Source organism: Nycticebus coucang, chromosome 2 (genome assembly GCF_027406575.1).
Source record: "Nycticebus coucang isolate mNycCou1 chromosome 2, mNycCou1.pri, whole genome shotgun sequence".
In the NCBI taxonomy this organism is placed as follows: Eukaryota; Metazoa; Chordata; class Mammalia; order Primates; family Lorisidae; genus Nycticebus; species Nycticebus coucang.
This window is the reverse complement of record NC_069781.1, coordinates 118,703,551-118,717,468: the sequence shown is the minus strand read 5'-3', so window position 1 is coordinate 118,717,468 and position 13,918 is coordinate 118,703,551. Positions and strand designations below refer to the sequence as shown.

General features: G+C 41.7%; 1 protein-coding gene across 1 annotated transcript in view; it reads left to right on the top strand.

Annotated features, from left to right (window-relative positions):
- The window catches only part of TICRR (TOPBP1 interacting checkpoint and replication regulator), a 58,001-nt gene extending 44,239 nt beyond the window's left edge, over positions 1–13,762 (top strand). Inside the window, exons 15-22 of the mRNA XM_053581663.1 lie at positions 296–442; positions 4,065–4,155; positions 5,676–5,734; positions 6,566–6,700; positions 7,306–7,463; positions 9,636–11,733; positions 11,882–12,007; positions 12,921–13,762. Of these exons, the coding sequence (XP_053437638.1) occupies positions 296–442; positions 4,065–4,155; positions 5,676–5,734; positions 6,566–6,700; positions 7,306–7,463; positions 9,636–11,733; positions 11,882–12,007; positions 12,921–13,033 (2,927 nt within the window). The 3' untranslated portion in view covers positions 13,034–13,762. The remainder of the gene's footprint in view (positions 1–295; positions 443–4,064; positions 4,156–5,675; positions 5,735–6,565; positions 6,701–7,305; positions 7,464–9,635; positions 11,734–11,881; positions 12,008–12,920) is intronic.
- The last annotated feature ends 156 nt before the right edge of the window (positions 13,763–13,918 follow it).

Here is a 13,918-nt window from a genome sequence, read left to right as displayed (position 1 = left end):
GTATGCATTTATCCCCTAGAACAGTGGTTTTCAACCTTCCTAATGCCACAGCCCTTTAATACAGTTCCTATAGGTCACAACCCACAGGTCGAGAACCGCTGCACTAGAATGACAAATTCATTTTGACTGTGCATTTAAGTAGCTGAATACACTTATAAATTGTGGCTTTATATCATAGTTGGTAATGATATTTGGCTTTGTTTTTAATTTCTTCTTTTTATGTTTTCCTTCCCTCACTCCCCCCGTCTTTCCTGCCTTCCTTCTTTCCTTCCTACATTTTTTGTGCTGCTTTCAGAAGTAACTAAAGTTCGAAGAAATCTCTTCAACCAGGAAATGCTTTCTCCTTCAAAGAGGACACTAAAGCAGGGGTTGCCTAGAAGCCATTCTTTGTCAGCTGTGGAAGGTCTAGAGGATAAACTTGACAATTTCAAGAAGACTAAAGGTACTACATGTCAGGGTAACCAAGAAAAAGAGAGTTCTTTCTATAAGTTTGGTAGTAATGGACCCCCTTTTCATTGCCAATTTGTTTGAGTTTTCCCCCTTTTTTGCTTGGTTCAGGCTAAAGATTTGTCAATTTTGTTGCTCTTTTCAACGAACTTGGCTTTGATTTCATTGACTTTTCTCTATTGTTTTGATAATCTCTATTTCATTCTTTTTTGTTGTTATTCAGATAGAGTCCTTCTCTGTTGTCCTAGGTAGAATGCCAGGGTGTCATACCCTGTTTCCCCTAAAATAAGACATCCTCCGAAAATAAGACCTACTTACAGGAAAGATAAGACATCCACTGAAAATAAGACCTAGCGCATCTTTGGGAGCACACCTTAAAATAAGACACTGTCTTATTTTCAGGGAAACAGGGTAGCTCACAGCAACCTCCAACTACTGGATTTGAGCAATTCTCTTACCTCAGATTTCCCACTGGCTGGGACTATAGGTGCCCGCCAGAACACCTGGCAAATTTTTCTATTTTTAGTAGATACGGAGTTTTGCTCTTTTTATTTTTTAAAACAGATGCCACTCACCCTGGGTAGAGTGCGATGGCATCACAGCTCACAGCAACCTCCAACTTCTGGGCTTAGGCGATTCTCTTGCCTCAGCCTCCCAAATAGCTGGGACTACAGGCGCCCACCACAACAACGCCCAGCTAGTTTTTGGTTGTAGTTGTCGTTGTTTGGCAGGTCTGGGCTGGATTTAAACACCCCAGCTCTGGTGTATGTGGCTGGTGCCTTAGCCGCTTGAGCTATAGGCCCTGAGCCTTGGAGTCTCGTTCTTGTTCAGGCTGATCTAGAACTCCTGAGATCAAGCAATCCACCCACCTTGGTCTTCCAGAGTGCTAGCTTTACAGGTGTAAGCCACCACACCCAGCCTCATTATTTCTTTACTTCTACTTGCTTTGGTTTTTTAAAGTGAAGTTTAAATTATTTATTTGAGACTTTTTTTAAGTACAGGCATTTACAACTATATACTCTTTCTGCACCTTTCTTTCTATCCTTCTAGGACTCTCAGAATGTGTATGTTGTTATAAGTGATGGTACCACAGGTGTCTGAAGCCGTTCATTGTTCTTTATGCTTTTTCCTTTCTGTCTCAGATTGTGTAATCTCAATAACTTGTCTTCAAATTTGTTGATTCTTTCTTCTGCCACCTCAAATCTAGTGTGAAGCCCTTCTTAAGAATTTTTTATTTTAGTTATATTTTTCAACTCTGGAATTTTTACTTCTTTTTTATAATTTCTGTCTGTTGATATTCTGTTTGGCAAGTCATCAGTCTCATACTTTTCTTTCATTCTTTAGATATAGTTTTCTTTAGTTCTTGGAAATATATAAAAATAACCATTATAAAGTCTTACTCTGATACATTTAATGTCTGGACTTTCTCAGGGACAAAGTCTATTGACTGACTTATATTTTTTCCTGAGTATGAGCCATATTTTTTGTTCCTTTTGCATGTCTTATAATTTTGTTGATAACTGAATGTTTCAAATAGTATAGTTAGGCAACCCTAAGGATCACATCCACCCCAGGGCCCCTCACCACCTCCCCAAGGTTTGTTGTTATTGCTTTTGTTTAATGACTTATTTGAATTATTTAAATTCTGTATTCTTTGTCATGCACAGCCACTGAAGCCTCTGTGTGGTTGTCTTCTTAATGGTCAGCTAATGATTGGACAAGGGACCTTTGTACATGTTGAGTCATGCCTTCAATACTCAGCCAGGCAGTTTACACCTCCACTTTGCTTTCTGCTTTCCCAGAGCCTTAAGGGTAGCCAGAGGTGACAGCGCAGGGACTTCTCAGGCACAGGCATAGCTCTATAATGCAAATAGACTTTTAGGTACATAGGAATATGTGAGAGGTTTGCAAAGGCCCCTGTGAACATCTCATTCTCTGACTTACCATGTTAAACTTTTTGTCAGCTTATTGTTTACAATAAATGTTATCACCACCTTGGGTAGCTGTGATATTTAATAATTGTTGCTGATTGTAAATGCTCCTCAGGAATGAGTTTCTGAGAAACTGCCAGACAAGTCAAATGATAACAGTTAGCTGAGAATGGGGCTTTGTAGGAACTCCTACCTCATTCTCCCCCATCTAGAGACTGCTGGTTTTTACTGTGATTATGGACTCTTTGTTTTTGGGGGGTTTGTTTTTGTTTTGTTTTGTTTTTTGAGACAGAGTCTCACTATATTGCCCTCGGTAGAGTGCTGTGGCATCACAGCTCATAGCAACCTCAAACTTTTGGGCTCCAGCGATTCTCCTGCCTCAGCCTCCCAAGTCGCTGGGACCACGGGCACCCGCCACAATACCCGGCTATTTTTGTTATTGTTGTTGCAGTTGTTTAGCTGGCCCGGTCCAGGTTTGGACCTGCCACCCTTGGTGTATGTGGCTGGCACTATAACCACTATGGGCGCCAAGCTGGCTCTTGGTTTTTAAGGCTGCCACAGGGCTAGGAAGAGGAGCTAGAGACTAGAGGGTCTCTAAGCTCCACAAAGCTTACGGTACTGAGATTCAGCCATTTTCCTTGAATAAGTACTCCCTAGATTAGTTAAACTCCAGAGTTCTGAAAATGTAAATTTACAGCTATTTTTGCCAGTGTTCTCATTCATGTTACAGAGGAGGATTTGTTTGTAGATCCTCATGTACCATTCCTGCTGTCATTCCTCTTGCTAACATATATATATATATATATATATATTTTTTTTTTTTTTTTTTAGAGACAGTCTCACTTTGTTGCCCTCTGTAGAGTGCTGTGGCATCACAGTTCACACCAACCTCCAACTCCTGGGCTTAGGTGATTCTCTTGCCTCAGCCTCCCGAGTAGCTGGGACCACAGGCACCTGCCAGTCTTACTAATTTTTTTTAACTCACTTTAAATCAATCCTTCCATGAGTAGCCTTTCTTACTACTCTACTGAGAAATTTTGTGCCAGCTAGATTTAATAATTAATATTTGTGGCTGGGTATGGTTGCTCACGCCTATAATCCTAGCACTCTGAGAGGCTGAAGTGGGTGGATTGCTGAGGCTCATCATGAGTTCGTGACCAACCTGAGAAAAGCAAGACCCTATCTCTACTAAAAACAGGAAAACTGAGGCAAAAGGATCACTTCAGCCCAAGAGTTGAAGGTTACTATGAGCTATGACGCCATGACATTCTACCCAGGGTGACAGCTTGAGACTCTGTCTCAAAAAAAAAAAAAAATTAACATTTGTGTGGCATATCAGCATTTTCATGTATTTTATTTCATTTAATCGTAAATACTAGAACTACAGACTAGATAGATAGATATGTTAATCCTATCAAGTAAACACGTTTTATTTTTTTAAGATTGCTTATTAGATAAATAATTTTATGTATACTTGGCTTATGTCATCATTTAATCACTAATAATGATGATAATCTGTTCCGTCATATTAAGTCCTATAAGCACAGGACTTAACCCAAAGGCCATTAAGATCCATTCCAACTAGGTAATAAGTCAGATAGACCTTCATGCTGCTCCCTTTGTCTTACTGCTGCTCCTTGATAAGGTTAAGTGAAATTTATAATTTAGGCTGTTTTCACATTTTAGGTTATCACAAACTGCTGACTAAGAATGTGGCTGAGACTCCAGTACATAAGCAAATCTCCAGAAGACTGCTTCAAAGACAAATCAAGGGCAGGTGAGTGATATCCTTGTCCAGGCTTCTTCATACACCTACATAACAACCTTGTTAGCCACTACTTGCCTTCTCTTGACCTATATGACTTAAATCTTTTTTTTTTTTTTTTTTTTTTTTTGAGACAGAGTCTCATTATGTCACCCCACAGCAACCTCAAACTCTTGGGCTCAAGCGATTCTCTTGCCTCCACCTCCCAAGTAGCTGGGACTACAGGCATCCACCACAAAGCCCGGCTATTTTTTTTTTTTTAATTGTAGTTGTCATTGTTGTTTAGCAGGCTGGGCCGGGCTCAAACCCGCCAGCCCTGGTGTATGTGGCTGGTGCTGTAATCACTGAGCTACCAGTGCCGAGCCATGTCTTAAATCTTAATTGTGTTGTTTATAACCAAAGAGTGTTCTATAAACTCTTTGAAGACAGGCGAACCTTACAGAGTGTATTCTTGTCCGGCCTCTCTTACCTGGCGTAATTTTTTTAAGATTTATTCATGTTGTTACATGCAATGGTTCATCTCTTTATTGCTGAGTAGTATTCCATTCAATGGATATTCCATAATTTTTAAATCCATTCATCTGTTGACGTGGGGAAGTCTAGAAGTCTAGGATCCCAACTTGACCTTTGCTGATGGAGGTATGGATGGGGCTGCAGTTTTTTCCATGGTGATTGGTTGTAGTAGGGTTATTGTCTGAATGTTTGTCTCGCTTGACTGCTCCTTCCCTAGTTCTTTCTTTGGCTTGAGAGAGCTCTTTCCTCAGATCATTTTTTTATTTGCATCTATTGGTGCATCCAGGTTATCAGCTTCTCCTACACCTACTCTGGGGTATATGTTGCAAAAAGAAAACCAAGGGAGCTCACTACACTGTCTATACTAAGGTCCCAAAGTCCCCAGCCAGGATGTTTTCTTTCCGCTTATCAGAGTCGTCTTCTGTTTGTTTTATATTTAACACCACGGGGTTTTTAGCTGTATTTTCAAGGGAAATGGAGAGAAGTGCGCCTGCTTTATCTTGTTAAGAATCAATCTTGATGTTATTTGTATACAGATTTTTACACACTTAGGAAAGTTTATGAGTAAGTTTTAAGAAGTGAGTTGCAGGAGTTCAAGACCATCCTGTGCAAGAGTAAGACCCCATCTCTAAAAATAACCAGGCATTGTGATGGGCACCTAATGTCCCAGCTACTCAGGAAGCTGAGGCAAGAGGATTACTTGAGCCCCAAGAGTTTGAGGTTGCTGTGAGCTAGGACACCACGGTACTCTACCAAGGGTGACAAAGTGAGACTCTGTCTCAAAAAAATAAAATATTAATCTATTTTAAAATAAATTTTGTTGTAAAATTACTTTAAAAAAAAGGAAAATTCTAACCATCTCTCTCTCTCAACAATAATCGTATAAGAGTACTTACTAACATTTTTGTCATCATCCCCTGTGATGTTTGTTACTTTGTTAGATGAAAAGCCATCTCTGTCTTTAATGTACATTAATTACAAGTGATAATGAATAATCTCTATGCTTGCTGTTCTTTAAGATCCTCTGATCCTGGTCCTAATATTGATGTTGTTGAAGAGTCTCCTGAAAAGGGAGGTGGTGAGTGTTACTTTTTTTTTTTTTAGTGCACTTTAGCTTCTATGAAAACCTTTCCGTACTTGCCACTTGGCATATCCTAAGATATTTTGTAGAAATTGTGGTGGCTCTGGGCCACAGTATAGCTCAGTAACTATATAAAAGTAAATGTTCTGTTACCCAGAATTTAGTGAGAATTTCTGGAGAAGAAATAACTTTACACAATAGATTTGGAATTCACAGTTAAGTCTAACCTACATGTTATACAAAGCGCAGGGACTTATTTTTAAAATATACAAGACAAAGGAAGGGTTTTCAAAAACTAACTTCATTTTTAGTTGTCCAAGTAATTCACATTTGTGGTAGAAAAGTCAAAGTATATAGAAGCTAAAATTTCAAGTATCATTTGATAATTCCATAACTCAGAAATACTCTGTAATTATTTTATTATATCTATACAAATGTGTATAACACATACATGTATTTAATATATGTATTGTGTATATAAATATGTGTATAACATACACATATAAAACCTAACCTGCCTTGTTTTTGTAAAAGTCACACCATAATAACTTTTTTTTAACCCTAATTATGCTAAAAGGTGGCAGTTTATGAGACTAGTGAAAGTGACACTAGGTCCTAGTGTGGGTCAGTGTTTTTTTACACCTTTTGGGACCATGTATCAAACCCCTCTTAGCTTTTTAAGAGATACTTCAGAAGCCTCTTAAGCCAATAACTTGCTGAACTTCTATCTTGTATGTGGTGTTATATAAATTTCGCCCATTTTCAGACAACATGAGAAAATATCAAGCTTGTAGTTCTCCCTAGGTACTTATTGTTTTGGCTTTACAGAAATAAGTTTGAGACGAAGTCCTCGAATCAAGCAGTTGTCATTTAGCAGGACAAATTCTGGTTCCTTCTATCCTGTATCTCAGCCAAAGTCTCGAAGTGTGCAAAGAGTCCACTCATTCCAGCAAGGCAAGTCAGGTAATGATACGTGCCCATCTGTCTTCACTAGTCTGTGCTTGGGGAAAAGAAGCATGAAATTTGACATTTCCTTTTTTGACATTGGAGAAGTAGAACGGGTGTGTATAGTTGAGGGTCAAGGCAATAACTAAAGGAACAGTCCATATCCTTTGTAATAAGTCATCCCTTGGATTCATACATTGGTTGTCCAACCTATTGGTATAGATAGTTCATTTGTTTGAGAGGAAATTACCCATAATTTCCACAATATAGCCAAATCCTGAGATATGTAAGTATCCTGCGTGGAAAATGATTATGTTTTTATGTTTTACATTCTTTTATGGACAATTAGCTTGACTAACAGATGTATGTTTTTATATTTATATTTATAAATTAAATTATTTCAGTTGCCTACATTTTGTAACAGAGAAGCAGGGGTTAATATGCAGTCATATTAAAACTTAGGAAGGAAGGTAGCAATCACTGCATTGCTGGCATAATTATTTTCCTCCCCAGTTACTCTCAAAATAATTATCTTCTTTCTTGTATAGACTGGCTGTTTTAGTAGCATTGGGGAGGTAAGAGTTTTGAAAGAATTAAATATTGTTGCTGGTTTTGACTTGCAGATCAAAGAGAAAATTCTCCAGGCCAAAGTATTCGCTCTCCCAGGAAGCTTCTTTTTGGGGCAGTGTCTGAGATGATCAGCCCTTCAGAGAAGGGTTCAGCCAAAATTAAAAGGCCTTCAAGAAACATTTTGGGTTCAGAGATACCTACAGATTACCAGGTATAAAGTTTCTGTAATGTTTAGAATTGTATAGACTTGTAAAACACAAGAGACATGGTCAAAGAAATCACAAAGTCCATTAGAGAAGAGAAAGCAGGTGATGTATAAGTAATAACAGAGATTTGGGATGTTTGGGTTGAGTCAAATCCCAAAGCTCCACAGTGCTGGGGAGGAGATAGAGAGGATCTCATCCATTGTCTTGGCTTCATCTATTATTTATACCATATACTATTTGCATATATACACATATGCATGTAAAATACACTATATATCTATCATATTCTCTCTCTCCACTTATATACACACAGACATACACACATGCCATTCTGAAACATATAATGGTCACTCATCTGTTTCTGTTTCCCCACTCAATACAGTCCCCCATATTAGAAACCCAAGAGTCCTCCTTGATTCCTCTCCCTTCCTGGACATAGCCAGGAAGGGTCAATCAGACCCTTCCCATTTTATTTACACACTGACTCTCATACCCACCCCCTCTTCATCCCTGCAATTCTACTCTGGTTTACTTCTATCTGGAACATTTCAACAGCCTTTTCTCTCAAAATCTATCCCCAAACCAGAGGTCAAAATGTTCTTTCTGAAACATTCCTCTGATTTTGCTTAAAATGTTCGCTTTGCTTAAAATTCTGTAGATACTCTCTGCTAAAGCAAGGTTTTACAAGTTTTCCTAAAATGGAAGCTTTGTGTTCAAAAATAATAATCTTTATTTGGAAACCCAGTAAATTGTTTAGAGGTTGGGGAGGACACAAGCTCTGAGGGACGTTTTTAAAACCACAGATCTCTACAACTAAGGTCAGTCTCCCCTAGTCAGGCCAAGTCCTCCATAGTCTGGTCCCTGCCGGTCTGACCAGCCTCAGCCTTCACCCCATTTCACACTCCACTTTCCCAGCAGCCTCAGGCTGTATATTATTCTGCACAGGGCTGCTGATTTTCACTTTTGTGCCTTTGCTCATTATCATTTTCTATACCTAAAGTCCTCTCTTACCCAGTTTTCTACCCTTTGCCTTCTCTTGCTGATAGCCATTCTTGAAGACTTGACTCACTGTTCTTTCCTCCCTTCCCCCCAGCTGGGTTAGGCCACCTTCTTTTGTGTTCCTTAATGCTTCTTGCATATCCTTGTTATTATGTCAGCCACATTGTATTTTCATCTGTCTATACCCTGCTAAACATGAAATGCCAGGTAGATTCCCTTTTGATACAATCAAGCAAGGTTGTAGAAAACTCAGAGTCCATTAGAGAAGAGAAAGCAGGTGATGTATAGGTAGTAACGATTTGACTTCCTCACCTATTGAAGTTTTGACTAGATTTTTTGCAAGGAGGAAGGGAAAATTTTTGTTGGGGAATCTTTTCTGAGATGTAAACTTTGTTGCTGGGCCTCTTATACATCTGTATATTCCATCCGTATATAACCAACCCATGCATAGTGCCTGGCACGCGTAGGTGTTTAGTAAACACATGTTGACTGAAGGTGAACAGCAAATGGGGTGTCTCCTGGAGGGTATGTTAGGCAAAGGTCAGAAGTGGCTGTCTTGTTCTTTTTTGTTTGTTTGTTTGTTTGTTTGTTTGTTTTTGAGACAATGTCTCAAGCTGTCACCCTAGGTAGAGTGCTGTGGTGTCATAGTTCACAGCAACCTCTAACTCTTGGGCTCAAACTATCCTCTTGCCTCAGTTTTTTCTATTTTTAGTAGAGACAGGATCTTGCTTTTTGCTCAGGCTTTTTGCTTGTGAGCTCAAGCAATCCATCGGCCTTGGCATCCCAAAGTGTTAGGATTACAGGCATGAGCCACCATGCCCAGCCAATAACTGCCTTGTTTAAAGAGAGGGAAGACCTAGTAGATAGCTGCAAGTGGGGAATGATTCAGTTATAGGCAAAGCATGGTTTAGCTGTACTATACAAATTAAGATTATTTGTTCTTAGGAGAACAAACTAAAATTGAATACAGTGTTTGTTCCTAGGAAGTAGACAAATAAAATCTGAGTCATGTTATGGAGAAGGAAATGGATCACTATTTGGCATTTCCAATTTTAGGTTATTCCTTTGGCTGACTGTAAATTTCCCATTTGCTTAATTGTCTTAGATATTACTAAAACACTTTTCAGAGAATAAGGGTTATAATATTCAAACACGGAAATAAACATTTTTCTTTTCAGACTCCCAAGAAGAGTTATCAGAAATCTCCAACCTTTGCTAAAACTACACCAAGAAGATTCCATCATACACCACAAACTCCAGAAAGACTGCAAAAATCCTCTGCAGAAATGACACCTGCAAAGAAGTCAGCTTTTAAAGAATCCTTAAAAACCTCCTCCTTACGTGGCTGTGATTCACCACTGGATTTAAAAATCACTGCTCAAAAAAGGTACTCCCTGACAGGAGAAGGTGCCTTTCTTGAAATGGAGGTGTCAAGAAGTCCTAGAGGGCAAGGTGCTCAGCCACCTGGGCTTATGCTGAATCGTACTTGGCCACACTCAGTGAATTCCAGTCAAGAAAGGCCCTCCTGCCCAGCATCTCCGACTCCACTGACTGCCCAACCTAGGAGTGAGTGTCTGACTCCCATCAGATACTCTCTCAGGACGCCTCCAAGAGCAGCAGCCTTCCTGACAACACCTGAGAATCAAAAATGTCAAAAGCCCTGGGTCCCCGGAGCTTCTGAGGCAGAGAGACCAGGCCAGAAACTAAAGGATAAAGCTATCGAAACCCCAAAGAGACCAGGGAATACAACTATCATTTCTTCCCCACCTATCACTCCAAAAAAACTATTTACTTCTCCTTTATATGGTATTTCCAAGAAGGGTCCATTTAGGAAAACTTTGATAGAGCCTTCTCTCCCTGGAGAACTGGATGGGAAAGAGCCCTGGGTGTCATCCAGGGTAGCTACATCTGACACCATCCCCCCGCCACCCCTTTCAAAAACTGGGAAGCAACGCAGAAAGACTTCTGATCTTGAAAGGAGCTCCCTGGAGTGCCAGCCTGACACCTCTGCTACTCCTGGGGTTGGCACAGCTGACAGCCCCATCGCCACCATAGACTCTATAAAGGACCAGAGAGGGGTAAGCCTGTCTCTTCAATCTTCTCCTGAAAGACAGAGCCACCGAGGCACTGGTTTCAGGAATGACTGGCATGTGTCCTCTCCTTTACTCATTACAAATGATACAGAGTATCTTAGTCTCCTCAGTGAAGGGGAATGCCATGGCAGTGATAACTTGAAAAGTAACATCTCACCAGTAGAAGGTGAGGTGCTAAGGACGGTGGTTGCTGATGAGAAGCTGTCTCTGTCTCACCATGGAATTCCTCCATCTCTTCCTTCCTCTGGGCCTGATTCACCTCTGATGCCTTGCTATGACCTGCGCTATACTGCAGACAGAAGCCAGCGCCAGGCTGCAGCACAACTGGAAAACCCACAGGCATCAGCTTGGCATTCCAGAGCATCTGCCAGCTCGCAGACCTATGAGGTTGAGCTGGAGATGCAAGCATCTGGCCTTCTCAAGCTTCGATTTAAAAAGATAGACCCCAGCTCTTTGTTAGAAGCCCAGGCCATAAGACAGGAGGAGAGCTCTCTAGAAGGCGAGAGCTTCTGCCCAGGTCACAGCATGCCTAGGGGCGGCAGGACCTCAGGCAAACCCGAGCCCACCTACATGTTACCACCTTGCCTCCACCCCTCCCACAGCACGCCAGGCAAGAGTGGAGGGCAGACCTACATCTGCCAGTCCTGTACCCCCACCAGCTGCCCCTCTAGTACTCCTTCTCCCTTTCAAACAGACATTGGGGTTCCTTGGACACCATCCCCCAAGCACAATGGGAAAACAACTCCTGACACAATTAAAGACTGGCCCAGGAAGAAGAGGGCAGTAGGCTGCAACGCTGGGTCCTCCACTGGGTGGGGTGAGGTCAGTACAGACCATCCTGGGAGCCTGTCCCTGTTGGAGCCTGAGGGAAAGGAGCGAGGCCTTGAACTTAGCATCCATAAGACTCCCATCTTAGAGGATTTTGAGCTTGAAGGTGTGTGTCAGCTGCCAGACCAGTCACCCCCCAGGAGCAGTGTGCCTAAGGCTGAGGAAGCTTTCTCCTGGGGACAGTTTGGGTTGAGTTCCAGGAAGAGAATCCTGTCTGTCAAGGAAGAAGCTGAGTGTGGAGCTAAAAGACTCTGTGATAACCTAAGAGAAGACTCAGAAGTTAGTAAGAATGAAGAGAGGTCTCCAAGTATGCAGCAGCTCCCCTCCACGGGAGACAATGAGGTGTTTATTTCTGGTGAGTTTGTTTTTGAAAGTTACTTGCCACATGGTTTCTGTTGGGTAGAGAGTGTGGTAAGGAGGCATTTGGAGCTGCTTCTTATGAAGGCCCAGGCTCCTTGTTCAGGGCTCTACGGACCTTCACTGACCCTGTGGGATCTCTTTAGGTTCCACCCCACCTCGTGGCTGTGCCATGCGGAGCTGCCTCTCTGCCAGTGGTCTCCAGGCTCTGACCCAGTCTCCGCTGCTGTTCCAGGGGAGGACACCTTCCTCTCAGTGCAAAGACCACAGAGGTAATTTGTTTGCTAGAAGTCCAGAATCAAGTTCCTCTCCTGGGGTGACTCCCTGAAGTCTGCTCAGGGTTGCCAGGCAACTCAATTTTGGAGGCAACTTGGGGAATGGCAAGTATGGGATTTTGTACCTGCAATAACATGTATCCTTCCCAGAGAAGTTCCACAGTAGAACTTCTGTGCATGTGAGCAGAAACTCCCTCAAAATCCTACTAGAACAAAATGTTAAAATATTCCATCTTACTGAAGATGGTGCCAGCAGCAGGCATACCACAATAAACTGCTCATCTGTAGTCTCAGAATCTGCACAGGAAGGTGCTCTGAGCAGCACAAATGACAGTATGTTTGGAGCCAACTATTTCCCTGCAAGAGGGTTCATGCCCATGTTTTTTGGCATGAGGGCCGTGGTGGTAAATCAGCCTTCAGACTCAAGGATATCCCTTCCATGATGACATTTAAAAGAACAGAATTTGGGGTACTAACTGCCCTGGTTAGGAACATTTCCTTCTACTGTTAGAACTAAAAGGAGAATAAGAGGTGGGGGAACTTCAGTGGTTCTCGAGGTAAAACTATGATAAAATCATGCAAAATAGCATAATCCTATCTCTTATACCTAAAAAGAAGGCACATTATATCAAACTGGGGGAATTCAAACTAATGGTCTTTTACATTTTTATAATTGCTTCTTGCTGTCAGCTCAGTGAATAACTGTTAAGGGCAAAGGGCCTTGTAAAAAGTATAGGTGACATTGCTACAGGATGAAAGAAACTCCAAGGCAGTGCTGATTTTCTTTTTTTTTTTTTTTTTTTTTTTTTTTAGTGCTGATTTTCTTAAGTCCCTCTATAGTTTAAGCCCATTTTCTTCTGTTCAGTGCTCAGTTACTTCCTATATGCTATCTTTCTCTGCCTTTTCCTAGATGAGGATAGGGATGTATTTCCCTCCACTTCAGAAGAATCTCCTTTCAGCCGAGCATTCTCCAGGAGACGCCCTATCAGCAGAACTTACTCACGGAAGAAGCTCATTAGCTAGTTGTAACCTGTTGGAGGACTTGCAACTACACACACTACTGGACTCAAAAGATGAAGGTGAAATCAGCCAGGACTCCATGGGGATAAATAAATTGGAGGCCTGTTCTCAAGCCTCTTTTACCATGATCAGCTTTCAGATTCCCAATAGAATGCCTTCAGGTTTTCTAATTCCCTTCATGGAATCCATCCACCGCCAGGCCCTGCCCCTTGTCACTGGGAATGTTGGTGGTGAGGCAGAGGGCAGGATAGCTAATATTATAACCCAGGCCCTGGACATCAGGAAACCAGACAAGGAATTCCATTCCTTGGAAGACTGGAATTCCATTCTAGCCCTATACCAAGCAACCTTGGCTGCTTTGTCCCCTGCTTATGAAAATGGAGAAAAGAACCCTTAGGGTCCTGTACAGGGCTGCTGTAAGTCTGGGATACTACAACATGGGCAGTGTTTTGTAAACTCTGAAACCCCTACATGAAACTGAAGGCTGCAGTGGGTAGCAGAAGACATTTTTTTGCATTCCCCATGTAATAATAAAACCATCTCTGGCTCCTCAGCATTCAGTGTATTTGTTCAATGTTCCAGCCTAACCCTAAATGACCGTGGCCCAGCCATATTTTCAGGGTCTGCCCTGAGAGTCAGCCAGTGCACTGCACACTCCTTGTCTATTCATGGGGAATAGTTCATGGTTTCCAGCTAGAGTTCCTCACAGACCAGCAGGGCCAGCCAACCACAGGCGTTTCATCTAGCGCCTAGCTAACAGTGCTGACTCAAGTATCTATCTCCCAAAAGGGTTCAAGCCTAGTGTCTCCAAACTTGATTCTTCCTCTTTTTTTTTTTGGCCAGGGCTGGGCTTGAACCCACCACCCCTGGCATGGGGCTGGTGCCCTA